This window comes from Nannospalax galili, unplaced genomic scaffold (assembly GCF_000622305.1).
Source record: "Nannospalax galili isolate Female #2095 unplaced genomic scaffold, S.galili_v1.0 scaffold1463, whole genome shotgun sequence".
In the NCBI taxonomy this organism is placed as follows: domain Eukaryota; kingdom Metazoa; phylum Chordata; class Mammalia; order Rodentia; family Spalacidae; genus Nannospalax; species Nannospalax galili.
In genome coordinates this window covers 723,226-747,829 of record NW_008349596.1, presented here as the reverse complement: position 1 = coordinate 747,829, position 24,604 = coordinate 723,226, and the positions used below count along the sequence as shown (strand labels likewise).

Below are 24,604 nucleotides of genomic sequence, written 5' to 3'. Positions count from 1 at the left end.
ATGTGTATGTGTGTATTGCCTGCATGTAGGTAAGTGCACCCGTGTCCTACAGTTCTGTGGAGGACAGAAGAAGCCGTCGGATCCCCTGGAACTGGAGTTGTTAGCTGCCATGTGGGTACTGGGATTCGAACCTGGGTCTTCTACAAGAACAACTAGTGTTCTTAACGGCTGAGCCATCTCTCCAGTCCATTTTGGGTTTTTGAGATTGGTCTTGCTAGTAGATCTTTATCTAGAGATCCTCCTGCTTCAGCTTCCTGAGCCCTGGGATTACAGGCTTGAGCCATCACTTCTATTTCACAATCATAACTGAGTCTTTACAGTAGGAATAATTCTTATATAATTAGGATAGCTAAAATATGTTATCACCAAAAACATTCCATAAGTGAATGTAAAACTGAAATTATCAGTGAAGGAAGGCTTGCATATTACTTGCATATCAATACTATTCTCTGTTAGCTTTTTCTTTCTGTTTTTATCCATTAACTTTGTGTGTGTGTGTGTGTGTGTGTGTGTGTGTGCGCGCGCGCTGGTGGTTAAACTCAGGACCTGTGCCAGCCAAGTAGTCTACCACTGAGCTACATCCCCATTCTGCACTCATAGACTTCAGAAATAATTGCCTAGCTGTCTTGTGGGTCTGTTTACTGATATTTATACTTTTTTCAGCTATGAAATGACAGGAGAGAGAGCGAGAGAGAGAGAGAGAGAGAGAGAGAGAGAGAGAGAGAGAGAGAGAGAGAGAGAGCAAGAGCAAGAGCGAGCGCTCTTGTAATAAGCCACTCACTCTGCTGAGCAGATAAAGACCACATAATGCAGTTTTGAATTTTGGGTTAAAAATTTCTTTTGTATAAATCTAGTGATTGGGAAAATTGATAACTGAAAACTTTCCTCCAACCTGTTTAATACAGATTTATGGATAACCTAAAAAAGATATGAAGCTGGCCTGGTGATAAAACCAACATTCTGTGAAACAGGAGGGTCAGGGGTTCAAGGCCAGTCCGCATACAAAAGGAGGCCCTGTCTCAAAACTGCAGCTGAAAAAGGGGAGCGTGTGATTCACCCAGTGTTAGAATATGTATAGTGGGCTGGAGAGATGCTCAGTGGCTAAGAGCACTGGCTGCTCTTGCAGAGGACCTGGGTTCAAATCCCAGCACCTACATGGCAGCTAACAACTGCCTGTAACTCCAGTTCCAGGGGATATGACACCCTCTTCTGTTCTTTGTGGGCACTGCATGACATGGGTGCACTTAGACACATGCAGACGATACACTCATACACATAAAATAAAAATAAATAAATAGACCATGTATCGTATTGAGGTGATGGAAATAGTTGAGTGCTCCTCCTGGAGTAGTTTGTTCTTTAGTTTTCTGGGTTTGGAGTTGGCACTCCTTAGAAAATTCAAAGTTAAGAGAATCAGTAGTCGAAATCTTTCAGTAAACGCCTGGTGGTAAAGAGCAGAATTATACTTAGAAGGATAGGAAAATAAATTTGTATATTCATTTGACAGCGGAAAATCCCTGTGAAAATTGAAACGATGTTTCCTTTGGTGCAGCATTGGAAAATCTGCTTGAAGCATTTTTTGATTTTATTAAGAGTTATCATCTGCTAGTAAATATTTTCGTTTTAAACATCATTGGGCTGGAAATACGTGTTTTAAAATAATTTTGAAAAAGAAAAATGACAATAAATGGTGATTCCCCCCGTCAGCCGAGATGTAAAACCTTTCCATAACAAAACATGGGAAAGTTGGTAGTCAGCCTCACTAGTTTCCTGCTGTGTAGCACAACTTCTGTTCTTCTGACCGTTACAGTTTTTTTCTTTCTCATTGTTTTAGTCCAGGCTGGCCTCCGAACTCACATTGATCCTCCTGCCTCAGCCTCTCAAGTACTGGGATTATAGTACTGGAAAATTCCTTTTAATGGATTTATTTTTGACTCGTCATTTCCTCTTAATGTATCTTCCTATAACTCACACAGATTTTAGTTTGAATGTTAAATTGAAACTCACAGAGCATTTTGTACACACGGAACCTGCTGTTCCCGGAGCGGTCACAGCCACGATTTTTATCAGTATGTGTGGTTTGGAACTGAAAAGCATATGAAGTAACTTTTATTAACTTCAATTTTTTAAACCTTTCAAGAGATGAAACGAATAAAGAGGAAGATGAAGATGATGAAGACATAGAAGAGGAGGAGGAGGAGGAGGAGGAGGAAGAGGAAGAGGATGAAGAGGAGGACGGCAACAATGAGGAAGAGGAGTTTGAATGCTATCCACCAGGCATGAAAGTCCAAGTGCGGTATGGACGAGGGAAAAATCAAAAAATGTATGAAGCTAGTATAAAAGACTCTGATGTCGAAGGTGGAGAGGTCCTTTACTTGGTGCATTACTGCGGATGGAATGTGAGGTAACTTGAGTTTCAGCTAGTGACTATTACCTAAGACACTCAAATACTTTCTATTGAAAACTTACAGAGCGAATTACACAGACTTCTAGTATTCTAATTGAAGCCACAGTAACATATTAAAAATACAAAGCTTTTAACATGTAACTGCCTCACTTAGTGACATCCTACTTCATGTTTTTAACACTTTGCAAACATCTTTAGTGTGTGGAAAACAGGTCTAGTTAAATCAAATACAGCTTGATTAATATACACTGGGATGAAATGATCAGGGAACAGAGGTTGAGCTTCTTAACTTCATAATACCATCACCAGGCTGTGTACTTTTTCCATTTTAAACCACAGTGCCTCTTCTGTGTGCTTTTCCTAGGTCATCATAGTCTTCAATAGGTAAGGATCTAAAAATTGGGCTTTCCTTTTTTTTTTTGTATTTTTGAGTCAGGGTCTCCCTGTAGCCCCAGCTGGTTTGAAACTCAATTTGTAGACCAGGCTGGCCTTGATCTCACAGAGATCTGCCTGCCTCTGCCTCCAAGTGCTGGGATTAAAGGTATGTGCCACCACACCCAGCAGGGATTTCTTAAAAAGCATCATTTATTTCAAAAAGACTTTATCTCATTATCAGCAGGTACATTACAGCCTTGTCTCAGGAATTTCTTTGTATCTTTGAAACCATAGTTGAAAATATATACAGTTCTGACTACAATAGAATGCACTTGCTGACTGCCACTGAGCTAGGGAACTGAAAGATAAAGGTGAGGTTTGGATGGATCTACGTTGTAGTCAATGGCTTGAGTTTTTAACTTACATAAGTTTTCTTTGGTTTATCCAAAGAAACCATCTTTAAACAATAACCTCATTCATTTTGGAATAGTTGCTGTTTCATATGAAATAATATATATATGAAATCTGGCCTACGACAGAGTCTGAGCCTTGAACAGTTAAGCATAGATGTTTCTATTGGTGGTTTTTATGGAGTGAGTGCCTCAACTTTTCAAAGAAAAATATGGTTCTTGTGCTTTACAGGTAAATTTATTCTTAGGGTTAGGGGTGTGACTTAGGGGTAGAGTACTCACTGAGCATCATGAGTTCCTCATGTCAGTCCCTAACATCACTGCACAAATGCAGACATAATATTCAATGGCTTGAGAATTTTTAAGAACAACTATCTCAAATCTTCTGTTTATTAGAAGTACACTTTTTCTTGTTCTATGGTAACAGTAGGAAGCTCTGGAAACATGACCTGATCTGATTGCCTTTCTAATTTTGAGTAAAAGTATAACTTTGGTCTTTTATGCTAGGAAGAAAACAAGCTAAGTCAGGAAGAGGAGTATTCAGAGACTCATTCATTCTTTGTATTTTTAGCCAACAAGATTGACAAAGGTGTGGGTTTGAAGTGTGTGGGTGCTATAGCTCTCCCGAAGTATAGACTTTCCAGATGACCCTGGCTGCATCCTGTCCTTGCAGCTGTTGATCCTTCTGTCTTTATTCATGGGAGTCTTCTCATTGAAGGGCTGGCTGTTGGGGACTACATTCAAAAGAAGATACTGGAGACCTCAGATTCTTCTTGTGGGACTATTTACCCTCTATTCTTAGGTTTTGATTCATTTTGATCTTACAAAGTCATCTTATTAAATAGAAATGTAAAGGGATTTCGACTCCTGCTTAGAGTGCAAGTGTCAATAGAGAATATGGTGGCTGAAAGTTAGGACGAAAGTTGAACTGTCCTAACTTAATAAGTACAGCCTACAAGGCGGAGTAGCAGTCACAGTCTCCAGCTCTCCTTTCAGTTTTTCTTCTTGGCTTTTATCAGATATTTGAAATTTTGTGACCAATGGATAGAATCTGGGCATTCTGTGGTTTTTACAACAACCCGGGCTTGGCTGTCTTTATTATTCAGCTCCCTGAACAGAAGTGTGACTTGGTGACATAAGAATCAGTACATTGATGAAATTACATCACAGTTTAAATACAACTTCTTATAAAACCAATAAAACCCTTGCAACTTTCCATTTATTAAGAAAAAAAAAGATTGACTAAAGTAAAGAATAATTTTGTGAGTAGGTTTCGCAAGACCATCCAATATTTCAGTTTTGAAATTGATAGGAGGAAAGAGATTTTAAGTTGAGGCATTCAGATTTGTAATGACACAGGAAGGACTACGAGACCTCATTCAGCAAGACATGCTTGTGCTATTAAGAAGGATGCCACCTGTTTCTGACCTCAAGCAGTTGTATGCTAAGAACTTCGCAAAGAAGAACCTCTCAGCTTGATGAAGACTCTGGGGTTGATCTCTGCACTCCAGCATCATAGAGGACATGGATGCACTTCAGCACAGTAAACGGTTTCCTTTAGAGAGCATGGCAGTGTCCCTGTTCCTCTGCAGTAATTGATAGGAGTTGGTCTTGGGGCTGGAGAGATGGCTCAGCGATTAAAGAGCACTGGCTGCTCTTGGAGAGGATGTGGTTTGGTTTTCAACACTCACATGGCGGCTAACAACCTTCCACAACTCCAATTCCAGGGGAACCAGTGGTCTCTTCTGGCCTCTACAGGCATTGCACATACAGCTGTACTTATATGCATGCAGGCAAAACACTCATACACATAAAATAAAACTAAATAAAAAATATTTTTTAAAGGGAGTTGGTCTTATTAACAAATCAGCAAAAACTACAATTTTTTTTTTTTTTTTTACTGTTTTTACATGTCTGAAACTGATATAAGAACTGCAGCAAATCATCATCATCTTTTCAGGCATTCCTATTGTTTGAGGGGGAGCTTCAGCTTGCCATCTGTGTTAATATTTAATAGACAAATAGACATGAAGTTTACGCACGGAGGTTCATGAGAGTGGGTTTCTCTTCGGTTCCGGTTACTCATGGGAGAGTGTTTAAGGACATTGTATGGGGATCTGTATATGTCGTTTATTTACTTTACCTCAAAATTTTCCTGAAAATGGATTTTTTTTAAAGCAATAAGAACATCTGCTTTTTGAATTTTTTATTGCAATTTCTTGTACTTTTATTCTGAAGTATTGCATAAATTTAAATTTTATCCTTTTTCAAAATTAATGTAAAACATTAATTTTGCAAAGATTACATTCATGCAAACGTTGATATTCAAGGCAGTTTTTTACTATCACAGGGACTATAAAGAATATTGTATGTGACTTTTATTTCAAGTAAATTTAAAGCTCTTGAGCCCAAACCACAAATGGTGTAATACTGCTACTTACTTTTTCTGGTAACTGGCCCTGTATGAAACTGCTGTCCAACACTATGTAGAGTGCTTGAAGTATTTTTAATTTTTTTTATTTTTTAATTTTTTGGTCTTTTTGAGACAGGGCTTCTAGGCTGGACTTGAACTCAGAGATACCCACTTGCTTCTGCCTCCCAAGTGCTGGAACTAAAGGTGTGCATCACCACGCCCAGCTGCTTGGGGTATTTTAAATCACTGTTCTGTGAAAAAAAATTTTAATCCTTTTAAAAATAGCATTCAATCTAGAAAAATAAGAATATATAAAAGTATGGCAAAAATCATTTAAAATTACAGTGTGTCTTTGAAAATATATCTCCATAAATGTTTGAAAATTTTGGTCACAGGTTCTGGGCAGGAGCTCAGTGGTAGAGTACTTGTTTAGTATGCAAGAGACCAGGAATTCAGCTCCTAGAAATGCCAAAGGAAATAATAATAATAATACTGTAGCCATTTTTAATAGTAGGCTCTCTGTTATATAGTCTTTTAATTTCTCCAAGTGATGTTACTATGTTGTAGCAGTTGTTATTATCTTGCTGATCCATTTCTTAGTATGTTACTGGTCCATTTCAGTATCAGGTCCCCTATGTCATGTGATAAAATATAGGATTGATTTTCGGAAATAAGGTTATACATTAAAAATAACTTACCAGGAGCCATATGTAATGCTGTGCATTTGTAATCCTAGCACTGAGCGTGAAGCAAGAAGACTGTGAGGTTGGGGTCCGTGTGGATTACATGGTGCAACTTTTATTTATGTGTACGTGTGTGTGTCTGTGAAAGTGTATGCCACATGTGTGCAGTGTCCTTGGAGGCCAAAAGAAGGCATTGGATCTTTTGGAAGTGGAGTTTGTGTTGTGGGCCACCAGACACAGGTGCTAGGAAATGATCTCAGCTTTTCTGGAAGAGCAAGTATGTGTTTTTCACTACTGAGGCAACTTTCCAGCCCCACTGGCTTGTGATTTATGTTATATCAATACTTTCTTATGGTATATTGATGCTGATCCATTAGAGGGAATAGGACAGGGTCTCACTGTGCAGCCTTTGGTGCTTGATGTGACCTCTGACCTCTGCCTACCCAGTGTTGACATTACCAGTGTGTGCTACCATGTGCTGCTAACTGTAAAACTCTTAAATGCATACTAATAGTTCTGTAGGAGAAAATCAAGAAAACTGGGGCCTGGAGAGATGACTCAGCAGTTAAGAGCAGTGGCTGCTCTTACAAAGGACAGTTCCCAGCACTTGTATAGTGGCACACAACCATCCGTAGCTTCAGTTCCAGGGTATATGACACCCTCTTCTCGCCTTCATGAGCATTGCACTACATAGGTGCACTTACATACATGCAGGCAAAACACTTATACACATAAAATAAAAACAAATCATGCTGGGTGTGGTGGTGCACGCCTTTAAATCCCAGCACTCAGGAGGCAGAGGCAGGTGGATCTCTGCGAGTTCAAGGCCAGCCTGGTCTACATAGTGAGTTCCAGGACAGCTGGGGCTATAGGGAGACCCTGTCTCAAAAAGACCAAAAAAAAAAAAAACCCAGCCAGGCATGGTAGTGCATGCCTTTAATCCCAGCACTCATGAGGCAGAGGCAGGCAGATCTCTGTGAGTTCAAGGCCAGCCTGGTCTACATAGTGAGTTCCAGGTCAGCTGGGGCTACAGGGGGACCCTGGCTTAAAAAAAAAAAACAAAAAACAAAAAAAAAAAAAAAAAAAAAAAATCCAAAACAAAACAAATCAAGAAAAAAATTTACAAGAAATTAGAGAAAACTGAAAATTTGTACTTGTGCATTATTTTAAAAATACTGTACTTCTATAAGCATTGATTTTTCTTCTGAGGGCGAGAGATGAAGAGGGAAACAGTAAAAGCCTTGCATGGAGGGTCTATCATGGGGACACAAAAGAGAATAAGGTATAGTGGCGTGCACGCAGGAAGACATCTTAGTAAAGCCCAGTACTTTGTACATTAACTAAAAAGTTTGGTTTTTAATATTTATTATTTTTATGTGTATGTGTGTATTGCCTGCATGTATGTGAGTACACCCGTGTCGTGCAGTGCCCGTAGAGGACAGAAGAGGCTGTTGGATCCCCTGGATCTGGAGTTACTGACAGTTGTTAGCTGCCAAGTGGGTGCTGGGATTTGAACCCAGGTCTTCTGCAAGAACAACCCATGTTTTTAACCACTGAGCCATCTCTCCAGCCCCTAAATTTTTTTTTTTTTTTAAACCTACAAATCAGAGCCGGGTGTGGTGGTGCATGCCCTTATTCCCAGCACTTGGGAGGCAGAGGCAGGTGGATTTCTGTGAGGTCGAGGCCAGCCTGGTCTACATAATGCGTTCCAGGCCAGCTGGGGCTGCAGGAAGACCCTGTCTCAAAGTGATTTAAAAAAAAAAACAAAAAACAAACTTACAAATCTGTCTTTTGTTTTGGTGATGTCCAGTTGCTCTTTATCAAGTTTTATGTGGCAAACAGAAGTTAAGTGTCTGCTATATGCCAAACACTATGGTTAGCACTGAAGGAGGTAAGAAATAGCCGTTAAATGTCTAGCCAGCCTGGCGTGGTGACACAGGCCTTTCTTTAATCCTAGCATTCAGGAGGCAGAGGCAGGTGGAACCCTGTGAACTTGAGGCTAGCTTGGTCTACATTGCAAATTCCAGGCCAGCTGGGGCTACAGGGAGACCCTGTCTCAAAAAGATAAAAAAAGGTCAAGCCTAAATAGGAAATTGCTCCTCAGGATTTGTAATTTATGGCCTACTCCCCTCATCCTTCTTTGACCTCATCCTCCTCTTTATGGTGAGTACTTTCCTTGGCCAATTCTGATCACTTTTTCTGACTCCTAGCTCTTTTTTACTTTACTTTTGTTGCTGGTAATAGTACTCCCTGACTGAACCAGAACCCCAAATCCTCCTCCGGCTTGACTCCTTGCCTGAACATCTGATTGCAGATGAAGTAAGGCAAATGAAACACATTGCTGTTACTTTAAATGGACGACTGTGATCTTGAAGTGAATCTTTACTCTCTTTGTCATGCATGCTTCTGTTTTTCTCAGTAGGCTGTTTTATGTGGTTTCTTTTTTCTTACTGTCCCCAACAACTCTTCCTTGTCCTCACTTTCTGCTGGTGGCTTTGATTGGATTTGGACTTTCCTGAGGAATTGGAATGAGAAGCTTCTACACACACCTACCCCCTACTGCACTGCAGTCTGTTCCCACCTCGGCGCAGGTTGCTGCCATGCTGCAGACTAAATGCCTTTTTCTAGTAAAAGTCATGGGCCCATTTTCTTGATCTGTTCAAACTACTCTTACCCACCTGAAGACATGCACTTAATTCTCTCATGTCGAAAAGTCTTGGGGGTTGGAGAGATGACTCAGCAGTTGAGAGCACTGGCTGCTCTTGCAGAGGACCTAGGTTTGATTCCCAACCCACATGGTGGCGAACAACAGTCTGCAACTCAAGTTCCAGGGGATCTGACGCCCTCTTCTGACCTCTGAGGGCATTACATGACATGGATGCACCTACCTACATGCAGGCAATACACATAAAATATTTTTTAAAAAGCTAAGTTTTGTCTTGAGTCTACATGGCCCTACTGTGCCATTTCCTTGTGTCATTTCAAGACCGTGTTTGACTATTTTGCCACAAGTGTTCTGTATTTTCTGTTTCTCTGTAAACCCACTCTGATTAGCTTCCCACACCCCCTGCCTTCAGATCCATGTCAGGGAATTCTGACATCCTGTCTTGCCTCATCAGGGAGTCTCATCCAGCTGACCATCATCCTTCCATGATACCCTTCACTTGGGTTCTGACCACGGCTGTATTTCTTTTCTTTCCTCTTCTTTTCTCCTTTCCTGTCTTACTCAAAGTGAAACAATTCCTTAATTATCCTCTGCTTTGTCTCTTGTGTTTTATGCTTTATCGTATTTTTTTTAATCTTCTCCTCTGATAACCATTGCACTATGCTTCTTTCTGTTCCTGTTTTTCCAGTTCAAATCAGATTTGAATAATGCATTTTTCTAAATTATTTTTTCAAGGTAAAGGAATGTTTTGGAATATAACTTTTACCTCGGGCTATATGTCCATCTCATTAGCAACAGAAGTAGATGGGGGGGGGTTAGGCAGGAATGAGTGTCACTGGAAGTCCTCATTTCTTAACTTGCCTTTTTGTCTTTGTCTTCTTTTGTCCTGTGATTATTCAGATGTCACTTTTCAGCTTAATTTACTGCTCCTTCTCTAGAATGGTCTGATCTTGCTTGCTGTACTTGATTCTGTATGCCGTGTATTAGATGTAGAGTATTGATAAAGCCATGCAAAAGTCTTTTACTTGTGCTTCAAAATTATTACTGTAATGATAAAAAGAAAGCAAGTTGCTCTGGAAAATTGTCTATTTTATTTCTATAGTGTAAAAGTTAAAGATCCATAAATGAAATCCATTTGACAACGGTTTCTAAGTTTGTTTTATAGGTGATTTGTTTTTTAATTAACCACAATTTGGGAGTACAAGAGAAAATAAGCATTAACTTCATGAAGAAAGATTAATAACTTGGTTATTTGCTACACTCAAGAACCTTAATTTTTCTTAGTGCATTCAACTTAGATTGCTTACCAAACCTCAGTCTGTCTGATTGATTAGTTTTTATAGGACCGCATGTTTTTTAAAAACATCAATTTGGCTGTGTGTAGTGGTATATACCTTTTTTGTGTGTATGTGGTGTATACCTTTAATCCCAGTACTTAGGTTCTCTGTGAGATCCAGGCTAGCCTGGTCTACATAGTGAGTTTCAGGCCAGCTGGGGCTACAGAGAGACTCTGTCTCAAAAACCTAAAATTATAATTATAAAGTATCAATTTGGACATGTCCCATATAATAATTTATAGATTGGCAGTTACATCTGCATTTTTGCCTAAATACATATGTCAATTTGGACATGTTCCATATAATAATTTATAGATTGCCAGTTACACCTGCATTTTTGCCTAAATACACATAAGTACTAATTCCCTAAACTTATCAAGTATTGACAAATTGAATTTCTGGGACTATTTTTATAGTATCTGCATCACAATGTGCACCACAGTTGTTAACCACGTGCAGTGATCTCTGTAAGTGTAGTACATGCCCTTTGATGTGCTTTTGACATTATGCATTATCTCTGCCTAAAGACCTATACGTGTTACAGTTCTTAGAAAAACTGTTGATAGAATGACTATGCCATTTTGTTGAGCTGCTTATGACAAATCTTAAATATAGGAATGCTGTAATATTTGTGTTTCCATCTTATATTCTCTTCTGTGGTTGGTTGTGGTGGAGGTATGATCCCATGTAGCCCAGGCTGGCCTTGAACTGCTTCTCCTGCCTCCATATTCTAAGTGCTGGTGTTACAGATGTGAGCTACCATGTCTAGCTCTGCTGTTTGACTTATTAATTAGGATGAATAGCATTTTTCCTCTTTGTGGATTTAATAGTGTCATAGCAAGAGCAAGAGACAGAGTGAGGGAAAAGGGAGACAAGATGTAAAAGATGCTAGCAATTCTAGATAATGTTAATACTAAAAAACAAAATTAGATGATTTTATTTAACTTAATGGCTGATCATTTGATTTTACCTTTTTTAATAATCTTTACATATATTGGAAATAGTTTTCAAGCATTGTGTCAGTTTGATTTTGCTTTTAAAGTGTTTTTTAAAACCAGTTTCCTCATGTAATTTATTTTTAAAAATAAAAGTATGACTTTGGATATATATATTACTACATGCTTATAATATTTCTTTGAAAGTTGAGTTTCAGAAGAGTTGGGTTGATTGTGAGCTTGGTAACTATTTTGGTTAGTAGATTTGTTGGACTAACAGTCTGCTGTTTTTATTATTGCCAAACGAATTCTTAGATGATTTGCCATTTTACCATACAGAAGTCATAAAGTTGGTTAGAACGTGTCATTTTTCTCTGGTGAAAACATGTGTGCAGTAGTCTCTGAGTGGTCCCTTCTAGCTTTGTGTATTTGAACACATAAAAAATTCAAATACAGTGTCTGCTTTTGTTTGTATTGTTACTTTCAAATTACTGTTTAGCGTTGTTTTCTTTGTTAAACTGTGAGCTCCTTGCAGACAGGCGTGTATTTTTGACACACTGAATCCCAGTGCCCAGTACAGAACCTGCTGGGTAATAGGTTCCTGTGAAATATTGTTAATGAGATTACAAAAGCAGAGACTAACAGCACCCCTGCCCCCTTTGCACAACTGAGGCTCAGATCTAGAGCTTTGCATATGCTAAACAACACTTTACTGCTGAGCTACACCTCACCTCCAGAATGAGTCAATTTTCTTAATACTTGGTTTTTTTCCCAGTTTTTAAATATTTGTTTTTTAGCTGAAACAAATCAATATTCTTCTTTCCCCTTTTCCCTGCCAAGGGAAATTTCCTTTTGTCATGAAGAGGCCAGAGAGTTTATATCAGTAATGTAGTATACCTGGTTTTTTATAGCTACTCTCATAAAATTTTGTTGCTAGACTCTAAAGTGGCAAGACAGTGTTGCAACTCTGCCAGTCCTTCCACATCGTTACTATTAGACATGCTGATGGAAAGAGGCCTGTTGTGCTTGCAGAGAAACGCAGTTGCTCAGCACTGAGGTGGTTTATCTGGAGGCCTGTTGCCCACAGTTACTGTTAGAATCCTAGTGTTCTTTCTGTTTGGTAGGTTGTCCCCTCAGAACTGACACCTAATGCCTTGACTTACCATATTGTGATTGTCTCTTTTAATTATTTTTAAGTCAAATACAAAGTCATGGATTCATTGTGGCATTTCCACACATACTTTGTTCTTATTGGTGGCAGTCGTCATGTCCTCACTCAGTCCTTGACCTCCTGAAGGTCCCCTTCCTTCCCTCTTCTCCCTCTTCTCATTAAGACCTCTCCTTCTGTTCTCATAATTCCCTTACCAGTTTCATGATCTATACCCCCACACACATATACTCATACATATATACACATATACATGTACCCACACACACATACACCCACATCATACACGCAAACATATAGACACACATACAAATTAAAATTTAGAACCTGCATATGTGAGAATCCATGAAGTATTTGAGTCTGGTTTTCTTCACTTAGTGTGATGATTTCTAGTTCCATCCATTTTTGTGCATGTGTCAGAATAATTTCATTTTTCGTTATGTATATGTGTCATCTTTTTATTGTCCTTCTGATAATGGGCATCTAGACTGGCTCCATTTCCTAGCTGAGTGGTGGAGCAGTAAATATGGGTGTTGTCCTATGTGATTCTTTTTTTTTTTTTTAAAGAACATGTAAGACTATTTTAATTTTTATAGTTTAAATTATGTGTATGTATGTCACTGTGTATAGGCAGGTGAGGGCAGTGGTCACAGAGGCCAGAGGTGTCAAATCTCCAAGGAACTGGAGTTACAGGTGGTGGTGAGCTGTCTGACATAGGAACCAAATTCAGGTCCTCTGCAAAAGCCATATGCCTTCTTACTTGCCAGTCATCTCTACAGCCCGTCCTATGAGTCTTAAAGCCGGACCATGGGAGAGCCCCTGTACAGGGCTGATCAGAGTAGAGAGGACATGTTTTGGGGAATGTCTAGTGAAGGACCCAGAAGCATTTTGCAGCTAAAGCATTTGCTGACTCAGGTATTAATAGTCCTCTTGTTTGTTAATACTGTTGGTTTGGCTTGTTTTCTGTTTTTGAGACAGATGGTCTCTTTGTGTATCCAGGCCAGCCTCAAAGTCTTCATCCCCATTTAGACTCTTGAGCTAGATTATAGGTGTGTTTCTGCATCCAGCTTCAGGGTTCAGTATTCTTTAAGAGTGTGCTTTCAGGGATGAATAGATAAGATGTCTTACTTGTTAAGTATCCCAGGCAGAAATTTACAAATAGTTTATGTTCTTCTATTTCTTTTTTTTTTTTTTTTTTGGTCTTTTTGAGACAGGGTCTCCCTGTAGCCCCAGCTGTTCTGGAACTCACTATGTAGACCAGGCTGGCCTCGAACTCACAGAGATCCAGTGCCTCTGCCTCCAAAGTGCTGGGACTAAAGGTGTGCACCACCACGCGCGGCCAGTTGTAGCTTTTTAGTGTAGTTCTGAGGTAAATTCTTTTAGCCAGGCCTTTTTCCTTGGTTTCTGATAGGGTAAATCGGCATTAGTAATTACACTAGCTTACTCCTTAGCTATACATGTGTAGGCACACTCTATCTTCATTGTGGCTGGCTTCAGACCAGTTCTTAAAATTATTTTTAGTTAATATTTTGGGTGTGTGTGTGTATGTATGTGTCATAGTGTGCACAGAGAGTCAGTTCTCTCCTTCTGTTATGTGGGTTCTGAGGTTGAAGTCAGTGGTGTCAGGCTTGCACAGCAAGCGTTTTTACCTGCTGAGCCACCTTGTTGGCCCTTAGGACATTTGCTGTGTTGCCCAGGCTGGTCTAAAGTCCTGGGCTCAGTTGCTCCTCTGCTTTAGCCTCTTAGATAGCTAGCACTGGTGGTCTACACCTCCAGGCCCTGTTCATTCTTATAAAATTTGAATGTCTCTAGTAATAGATTTGGGAGCAAGCATCCTCCCATTCAGGTGTGCCTTGTCCCTAAGTGGATTTCTTAAGCATAATTCAATCTTTGGTACTGCTAAGAAAGGGAAAACTTTTGTGCTATGAATGGTAGGTAGATGCTACTATAACTGTCAAGTACCAGACAGAAAAGAAATTCTTCTTAGCTTTTCAAAGCGCTCTACTTAAATGTTTGAGCCTCAAGAACCCTACCCTGTATGGTATGCAGTCTTATTTTTTTATTTCCTAAATGTCTTATATTAGTCTGGGCCTGTGTTGAGAATGGCTTGATCGTGGCCACCTGACTATAAGGGCTATGCCAAGATGTTCCAGCACTCCTTCTGTGCCTCTCCCCATTCTCTCATTCTCCTTGTGGCCACTAGCAGGTTCAACACGTGGAAGTAGAGCATGACCCTATGTGGAGTTGAGTTCACAATTTCATTGTAGCCAATAGTTCTCACTATTGGTACAACACTCTCCTGAGGGTTACCTTTCTTAGGTCCTTCTGGACCAACTGCTGATGCAGTGACCTGTGCAGTTAAATGTTTTTTTCCAGATAGGGTCCCACTTTTTAACCAGGACTGTCCTGGAGCTCCTGACACACCTCCCAAGTGGCTGGCATTTACAAGCCTGCATCATGACATCTTGCTAATTTGTTTTCTTGATTTGGGGCCTTCATTTAATTATCTATAATAAAGAGGACATGCTAATTTTTAAAAATATTTTATTATTTTTATTTTATGTGTATGAGTGTATTTCCTGCATGTGAGTGCACCCGTGTCGTGCAATGCCATGGAGGTCAGAAAAGGGCTTCAGATTCCCCTGGAACTGGAGTTAAGGACGGTTCGTAGCAGCCATGTGGGTGTTGGGAATCGAACCTGGGTCCTCTGCAAGAGCAGTCAGTGTTCTTAACTGCTGAGCCATCTCTCCAGGCCCAAGGACATAATTTTAAACCTCACTTTTAGGTTTTCATGTTCCAGAATTGAAAATGTCGTTGAAGGCTGGTTGTAGCTAACTGGTAGAGCATTTGCCTAGTGTGGGCAAGGCTGTAGTTTCAATTCCCAGTACTGTCTATAAATATCATTGAATTTTTATGGGTGTCAAGAAAAGAATGACTTAATCGTCCTCCCTCCCCCCGCCCCCCGATACAGGGTTTCACTATGTAGCACTGGCTGATTTGGAACTCATTATGTAGACTAGGTTGTCTTGGAACTCACAGAAATTAGTCTGCCTTTGCCTCTCAAATGGTGGGATTAAAGGTGTGCATCACTACACCCAGATGATTTATTTCAATTTTATTTGTATGAATGTTTTGCCTGCATGTATGGAAATGTACCATATGCATGCAGTGCCCACAGAGATCAGAAAAGGGCATCAGATCCCCTGTAACTAGAGTTAAAGGTGCTGGTTAGCCACTGTGTGTGGGTGCTGGGAGCCAAACCTAGGTCCTCTGCAAGAGCAGCCAGTGCTCTTAACCGCTGAACCATCTCTCCAGCCCCTGACTTAGTTCATTTTTAATGTTTTTTTTTCCTAGCTTACTAAATAAGCAATCATTCTTTTTTAGTGTAAACAAATAGCTTTTATTGTAGTCAGTAGTACCTTGTACCTTTTAAAATTGTAGGGACTTTCAGCATCAAATTGAGAGGTCATCACATCTCTGTCAACCCTTTAATGTCTGTCAGTGTAAGAAAGAAGCATTTCATAATACAGAAAAATTGGCTGAGTAATTGTTTCCCAGCATTTTATGAATAGGACTCCTCCCCAGTTGTCTAAATTATAAGCAGGAAGTTTTTCTGTCATAAGAGTGCTGTTACACTACAGCATGCTGCACTGGTTTCTTGACAGGTTTACAGGAAAAAAAAAAAAAAAAAAACCTACCTGCATCTTATTCTAGAACAAAACATATGAAAAATGTTGTGATCTCTCAATATATATCGTTTATATTTGGTTTCAGTGTTACGTAGTCGAATAGAGAGGGAACATGGGTGATTTATGGGTTTGAGTTGGCAGCTAAGGTCACCTTCAGAAGTCATTTTGGTTCTCTTGGTATCTCATTAAACCAACAGGTTGCACTATGAGATTTCCAGGAGCCTTTTCTACTTGTAAAATGTTATGATTTCATGTGAGTTTCTGTTTCAGTATGACATAGTTCCTTCTGTTGTATAAGGCTTGCATACTTAAGTTTATTTCTTTTAATTTTAGATATGATGAATGGATTAAAGCAGATAAAATAGTGAGACCTGCTGATAAAAATGTGCCAAAGATAAAACATCGGAAGAAAATAAAGGTAAGTGTTTTGCTCCACACCATCAGCTGTTAAGTAAACACATTTTCTACCAAAATGGTGCGGGGGCGGGGGGGGGAGGGATTTTGTCATCCTAAAGAAAGCTTTCTTGGTTTGATACAGAATCTCCCTGTAGTCCCAGCTGGCCTGGAATTCGCTATGTAGACCATGCTGACCTCAAACTCACAGAGATCCCTTACCTGTCTCTAGAGTGCTGGAACTAAAGGTGTGTACCATCAGGCCCAGTTGTGGGAAAGCATTTTAGAAACAGTGCTTAATGGTCTTTGAAGCCTTTTGAATTCCAGCTTTGTATAAAGCCATCTAACCATTTCAACCTTTCCTATCTCTACTCTCCAGCTGTGCTTGGAGATATGAGTTTATGGTAAATAGATATAAGATGGAGAGGAACAGGTATTGAAGGCAGAGGAGAGAAGATCCCTCCTTATGGATTTAATTTGTGCTTCCCCAAATATATTAAAATTCTTGGAGCTGGGCCTGGTGGCGCACGCCTTTAATCCCAGCGCCTGGGAGGCAAAGGCAGGCGGATCTCTGTGAGTTGATGCCAGCTGGGTCTCCATTAGCGAATCCAGACAAGCTGTGGCTACAGGGAGACCTTGTCTCAAAAAGACCCCCCCCCCGAAGAAAAATTCTTGGATATAAGAGGTTTATGAACTTTAAATTTGCAAATTTAAAAGTTTCCTATGTATTGTTTTCTGATATTGCACATCTCTTCCTTCCTCTGATTTATTTTTCTCTGAGAGCCACAATTGTAGACTATTGATAGCCACTAAAAGTTGTAGCTGAACTTGACCTGAAGTGACTTGTTCAAGAATTCAACTTGCATGAACCATGCTGATTTCTGAGATAAAAGTCATTAGGTGATAAAAAGATTGGAATAACAGTAGTTATTGCAGGCTGTGGGCATCCACCTATCTCCTCAGTACATTCTGAGGGTTGGGCCTAGATGCTCTAAGTCAGTGGACCTCGCTCTTAAGCATGTATCAGAATCACCTAGAGAACTATTTAAAACCCAGGTTAGGGGCCTGGAGAGGTGGCTCAGCAGTTAAGAGTACTACAGCTTTTGCAGAGGACCTGGATTTGGTTCCCAGCACCCTCATGGCAACTAACAACCATCCGTACCTCCAGTTCAGGGAATCTGATGCCCTATTCTAGCCTCTGTGGTGTACTTACCTGAATGTAGGCAAAACACTCATTCATATACACTAAAAAACAAAACACAACTCAGGCCTGGATCTATTCTCAGCCTTCCCATTCACTGGGCCTGAGGTTGACTCCAAGGGTTTGCATTTCTAGCAAGTTCTCAGAAATTGTTGAGTCAGGGACTGCACTTGGAGAGAAGCACCACCTTAATGCCACTGTTACCTATATGGACCTTCTCTTCTATGCACTGGAGTGACACTAACTGTGTACTGTCAGCCATTCCCGACCTACACTTTACGAGAACATTCAATTTTAAGACAAGAATGTGGAAATTGAGTATCTTCTTTTGTAAGTAGTTTTAATCACCTGTCTGATTGCTAATTTGATCCCTACTCTTAAATCATAAATATAAAACCTTAGAGGAAATGTGAAAATAATCACTCAGGTTTTATAGTCCGTCTCTGATACGACTTCAAATTTCTTAACCTTCAAAGAGCTTGTATAATTCACATTTTTCTATAGTTATGTTAAAAGCAAAAAAGTGCTGCTATGAAATATGTTAGCCTCTACTCATGTATTTGTACATTGAGAGTTTGAGACAATATTAGTCTTTTGTGAGATAAAAAGACTGCAGCTGCCTGACTTACAGCAGGTCATTTGTGTTGTTTCTTCTGTTGGTTTGGAAGTGTAGAACATGGCCATTCCCAACCCACACTCTACGATGGGAATGTTCAGTTCAATTTTAAGACGAGAATCTTGAACTTGAGTATCTTCTTTTGTAAAAAGTTTTAATCACCTGTCTGATTGCTAATTTGATCCCTACTATTAAGTGATAAATATAAAACCTTTTTTTCATCTCATAGTGTTTTGGTGAATAACATTAAAAAACCTTGTTATTTTGAAGAGTTTTTAAAAAATTCTCTGTTAAATATATAGCAATATATTCCATGACATTGCTTTCAAATAGGATTAATATTGTTACTAATAAATTATGGCTAACATGCAATGCTTTTTCCACTCATAATCTAGAATAAATTAGACAAAGAAAAAGACAAAGATGAAAAATACTCTCCGAAGAACTGTAAACTTCGACGCTTGTCAAAACCACCATTTCCATCAAATTCATCTCCAGAGATGGTTTCCAAACTAGATCTTGCCGATGCCAAAAACTCTGATACAGCTCATATTAAGTCCATAGAAATCACTTCCATTCTTAATGGACTTCAAGGTAAACAGAACATCTTTCTACATGCAAGTATTTGATTTTAATTTCTATTAATATTTAAGTTCAGCTCAGTGTGGTGGTACATGCCTGCAGTTCCAGCATTTTACAAGCTGAGGTGGGAGCATTGAGAGCTCAGTGCCAACCTGGACTGCAGAGTGAATTTGAGGCCAGCCTGAGCAAATTCTACAAAAGTAGTTTGGTGGCATCAGATGGTTTGTTTGTTCTCTCTCTCTCTTCTCTCTCTCTCTCTCTCTCTCTTTCTCTCTCTCTCTCTCTGTCTCTCTCTTTCATTCAGAATTTATTATCTTTATTGTCACTTGAAATGAAATTGGCCATTAATTGAAGCTTGGAAATCTTTGTGTTTTTCGGTGGGTTGATGGACATCATTATTTTAGTCTTACACCTTCAGTGCTAGGTTCTGTGTTTTGTTTTCAAGCACTGTTCTTTGTGTTGCCAGGTAAAGCAAAAGTTGTATTAAGTGTTAAGGCTATAGAACTGTTCTGAAAGTTGTTTGTAAAGAGCATGGAACTTTGCTTATCAGTTATGATCTCTGCATGGTACCATTGTGGCTAGTAGCAAATGAGGTGGAGAAGAACAGCAGCAAAGATGAGAGACACTAAATCTGGCCTTGATGGAGGGATCAGATTGGATCTACCTGTGTACTTAGATCTACAAAGTAAATGAATTCCTCTCCTTAAAAAATATTCCACATTGCCAGGTGTGATGGTGCACACCTTTAGTCCCAGCACTCGGGAGGCAGAGGCAGGTGGATCTCTGTGAGTTCCAGGACAGCCTGGTCTACATAGTGAGTTCCAGGACAGCTGGGGCTACAGGGAGACCTTGTCTCAAAAAGATCAAAAAAAAAAAAAAAAAAAAATCACATTGAGCTGGGTGTTGTGGTGCACGCCTTTAATCCTAGCACTTGGGAGGCAGAGGCAAGCAAATCTCTGTGAGTTCAAGGCCAGCCTGATCTACATAGGGAGTTCCAGGTCTACTGGAAAAAAAAAAAAAATTCACATAGATCACAATTTGAAATTCACATTGATCACAATTTGAGAGTGTTTATTTTTATTTATTTTAAAATGTAATGGAAATTGGTTTTTGTCCCTTACTTCAGAAGAATCTATATGAATTAATCATTCTGTCAACCTAGTGCTATACAATATTTTAAAGTCGTTTTTTGTTTGGTTTTGAAACAGGGTCTCCCTGTAGCCCCAGCTTGCCTAGAACTCACTGTGTAGATCAGGCTGGCCTCAATCTTGCAGAGATCCACCTGCCTCTGCCTCCTAAGTGCTGGGACTAAAAGGTGTGCGTCACCACATTCTGGTCCAAATTTGATTTTTTAGGAGTTTTCTAATGTGTCTGAAATAAGGAATAGTATGTGGGGGAAAAGGTATCATTCAAGCAGTAATAATATGGGCACCAGTGTATACCCACAGTCATTAGCAAGTAGTATTCATAATTTAGTGTGTCTTCTGCCAGGAGTCATTACTACTTTGACTTTATGTAATCATTGCTTTCCTTTTTTTAATGGATATTCTCCTAAAGAAGATAATGTTTAGTTTTTTTAAAAAAATCTGAGAATTAAATATTAGCTGTGTCTTGTGAGAAAGCTTAGGTGAAGGCTCTTTTACAGGGCTGTCCGAATAGAATCTGTAGGTCCTATTCTGACTTCAGCGCCTGCTGATAGAGGTCATAAGTGAGTTCTGGGAAACCTAGCCGGCCCCGCCAGATTGCCTGACACAGTCACTGTGCATGACCAGTGGTAGCAGCACACTGCTCTATATTTTCTGACTCTCGGATTGCTGTGTTTTTTTTTAGCTTTCCTATGTAGATTAGAATGTTTCTGCTGTGTTTTGCCAACTGATCCAGGGAGCAGCACAAAAGCCATGGAAGGGAGAACAGAAATTACATCTGCACATAGTCAAAACAGCATCTAAAAGGTTTTATAAAACCACAGGGCCTTCAAAGAATGTTCATTGGCAGCAGGCAGTGTAATGATACCCCTTAGTATAAGTTCCTTTGCAAATAACTCTGCTAGTCTGTCTTCTATACCTGGTACACAGTGATCCTTCCTGGGGTTTCTCAGTGGAAGGGTGGATGGAAAGATTCATTACAAGGATGCCTTCCTGGGGGAAGGAAGGAAGGTTGGATGGATGGATAGATGGAAGAATAGATAGAAGAAAGGAAGGAAGGATGGATGGAGGGAATGATGATGGAAGGAAGGAAAGATGGGTGGATGGAAAGATGGTAAATAGATGGAAAGAGTCATTACAAGGATGGTTTCCTGTGGGGTGGTAGATTTATGCTAGGATGGCTGGTTGGATGGAGTGGACAGGATGGGTAGAAAGACTCACAATAAGGCTCTCTCTCCAATGTAGCCTTTGGAATTATTTTTACTAACTGAGGGTTCCTTCACCTCATAATCTCATTGTGATTGAAACATTTTCTAGTAGTTCTTAAGAACAAGTACAGGAGGAGGAAGGTAAATTTTCTGAGATTTTTCTGCAACTACCTTTGGTTAACTTGCACAAGTCTTTATTTACAGCTGTGTGTGTGTGTGTGTGTGTGTGTGTGTGTGTGTGTATGTTTTCTTCTGGTATAGCAGAATGCTTTGACCTTGGTAAAATTCATAAAGGAGATTTCTCACAGTTCGGGGGCATTGAGAGGTTCTGTTTGGTGAGGGCTTTCTTGCTTTGTTATAATATGGTGAAAGCATCACGTCATTCATCTTTTCATGACCTAGTCACCTTGTAGACTTCGAACTTAACCATTGCTATCATACTATCTGTTAAATGTCAGCATCAATTTTGAAGAGGGCATTTGAATCACAGCACCTAGGGCAGAAGTTTATCCTTGTTTGTTTGAGGCAGACATTAGTAATATTCTTACGAGGCTCCCTCCGCCCCTCTTATTTTCTAGTTTCTGAAAGTTCTGCTGAAGACAGTGAACAGGAAGATGAACAAGGTGCTCGGGACCAAGACAACAGTGGCAAAGAGGAATCTAAGGCGGATCATTTGACCCACAGCAGAAACAAGCTTGCTTTAAAAGAAGAGCAGAATAGTAATAGTCCACCTTTGCTAGAAGAAAACAAAGTCCACACAGATTTGGTGTTACCCAAAACAGTGTCAAAATCTCCAGACAGATTAAGAAAAGATGTGGAAGCAATATCAGAAGATACTGATTTTGAAGAAGAAGATGAAATCACAAAGAAGAGAAAGGATGCTAAGAAGGACACAATGGATAAATCTCTAAAGTCACAAATAAAACGTGGTAAAAGAAGATATTGTAATACAGAGGAGTGTTTAAAAACTGGATCCCCTGGCAAGAAGGAAGAGAGAGCCAAAAGCAAAGAGTCACCTTGCATAGAGAACAGCAGTAACAGCTCTTCAGATGAAGACGAAGAAGAAAAGTCCAACGTGAAGATGACGCCAACCAAGAAATACAATGGCTTGGAGGAAAAAAGAAAATCTCTGCGGACAACTGGCTTCTATTCCGGATTTTCAGAAGTAGCAGAAAAAAGGATAAAACTTTTAAATAACTCTGATGAACGACTTCAGAACAGCAGGGCTAAAGATCGGAAGGATGTGTGGTCGAGTATTCAGGGACAGTGGCCTAAGAAAACACTGAAGGAACTTTTCTCAGACTCTGACACGGAGGCTGCAGCTTCCCCACCTCACCCTGCCCCAGATGAGGGGCCAGCAGAGGAGCCTCTGCAAACTGTGACTGAGGAAGAGAGTTGCTCACCCACTGTAGAGCTAGAAAAGCCACTGCCAGCCAGTGTGGACAGCAAGCCCATTGAAGAAAAAGCTGTAGAGACGAGCGACAGAAAAGCAGAATTTCCAAGCAGTGGCAGTGATTCAGTGCTCAACACCCCGCCCACTACTCCTGAATCTCCGTCATCCATCACTGTGACAGAAGCTAGTCAGCAGCAGGCTTCTGTCACAGTGTCCGAACCCTTGGCTCCAAACCAGGAAGAGGTTCGAAGCATCAGGAGTGAAACAGACAGCACAATTGAGGTGGACAGTGTTGTGGGAGAGCTCCAAGACCTCCAGTCGGAGGGGAACAGCTCACCAGCAGGCTTTGATGCGAGTGTGAGCTCCAGCAGTAGCAATCAGCCAGAGCCAGAACACCCAGAAAAAGGTGAGGAAGGAAAAGGCGTGTTCACTGCTTCTAGGATTTCTCCTCTCAGAGTCTTAATAGCTTCAATGTCTTGTAATGGGAGGTGGTAAAGTGCTGTGCTTGTATGAACATGGTAAAAGTAGACATTAGGAAGATCATTTAAATGATAATAGAATGCTTTTGAGAGCTTTTAATGTCCTTTTCCTGAACGTTACATAACATTTCAAGTGGACAAGATGTGTTAGAACTTTCACTTAGGCCCAAAGCCAAATCTGATGAAAATTCAGTATATACATTGGTTGATGACATGGTATGAGCCACTTAACTTTATTTATATGTATAACATTGTATCTGCAGTTGTAATATGAAGTCTCTCACAAACATTTTGATTTATTGACAGACCCCTCCACCTCTAACCAAATACCGTATATAGGGGTTTGGAGCAACCAACTGTCCAGGCACTGCTTTCCTCAGACAACTGTGTCAAACTGATTTGTAAGCCTGACTAACTTGTGTGAGTTTATAAAGGAGTTTGATGCTTTAATAGATGAATAGATTCCAAATTGAAGGACCAATGTGTATATTAATAACCTACAGTAATACTTTGATTTTCCTTGAGGTTGTTAAAAATTGAACTCCAAATTAGTACTCTTCAAAATTCTTAGTGCCTTCGAGTGGTGCCACAGCTGTACTATGCCATCATTTTTCTTTTTGTAGATTACTTATTTTTATTGTATGTGTATGAGTGTACATGCACCCGTGTTGTGCAGTGCTCACAGAGGTCAGAAGAGGCAGCGTAGGATTCCCCTGGAACTGAAGTTATGGACAGTTGTTAGCTGCCATGTGGGTGCTGGGAATTGAACCCGGGTCCTCTGTAAGAGCAGTTAGTGCTCTTAGCTACTGAGCCATCTCTCCAGCCTATGCCATCATTTTTCTTATAAACCACTTTGCTCAGGTGTCTTAAATCAGTGTACTATAAGCTGACATGATTTTGAGACACACATCTCCACTGTAAAGGTAGAACACTGGAGGGTGGTTGTTTCATGTATCGGGTTAGTGTGCCAGTTTGAGGGTTTTAGTTGAGCATAAAGAGAAGTGGTCTGTGCTAAACATGGTGGTGGCATGCCTGTTATTCTAATACTTGGAAGGCTAAGCAAGGAGGATCTGGAGTTCAAAACCAGCGTGGACTACATAGTGAGTTACTGGCCAGGAGGTGCTAAATAGTGACCCTTTCTCAAAGAAATTTAAAGAGAAAAGATATTAAATAAATAAGTAAAAGCTATCACTGGAGTTATCCAGGATATTCAAATCAGCTAGTACAGCTGCTCTGATTGCACCTGTGAACCCTGCTGTTGTGGAGTGACATTGCCAGTCATCTGCAGAGGTGAACCTTATCACAGGTCAGTTATGCCTTCAGCACATTACATTAGAATTGGGGCTCCTCAGAGCTTGTGTCCTCATCTTGGTCCTCATCTCTTAAGAAACATTAAAGTCAACCCCAAAGAGTTGTGATAGCTTCTCCACAGAGACTCAGTCAGTGCTGCCCTTTTGAATATTAGTTTTGATTAGATTAAAGTTTATGAAATTCAGGCTGGCAAT

The 24,604-nt window shown here is 40.0% G+C and overlaps 1 protein-coding gene across 8 annotated transcripts in view; it reads left to right on the top strand.

Annotated features, from left to right (window-relative positions):
• Positions 1-24,604, top strand: part of Arid4b (AT-rich interaction domain 4B) — a 151,600-nt gene that overhangs the window by 113,359 nt on the left and 13,637 nt on the right. For 4 of the 8 annotated variants that reach the window (XM_017801647.2, XM_017801646.2, XM_008847024.2 and 1 more), the window contains exons 17-20: positions 2,141-2,404; positions 16,416-16,500; positions 18,688-18,886; positions 21,806-23,026. In XM_017801647.2, the coding sequence (XP_017657136.1) occupies positions 2,141-2,404; positions 16,416-16,500; positions 18,688-18,886; positions 21,806-23,026 (1,769 nt within the window). The remainder of the gene's footprint in view (positions 1-2,140; positions 2,405-16,415; positions 16,501-18,687; positions 18,887-21,805; positions 23,027-24,604) is intronic. The other 4 variants (XM_017801648.2, XM_008847027.2, XM_008847026.2 and 1 more) reach the window with 2 other exon arrangements.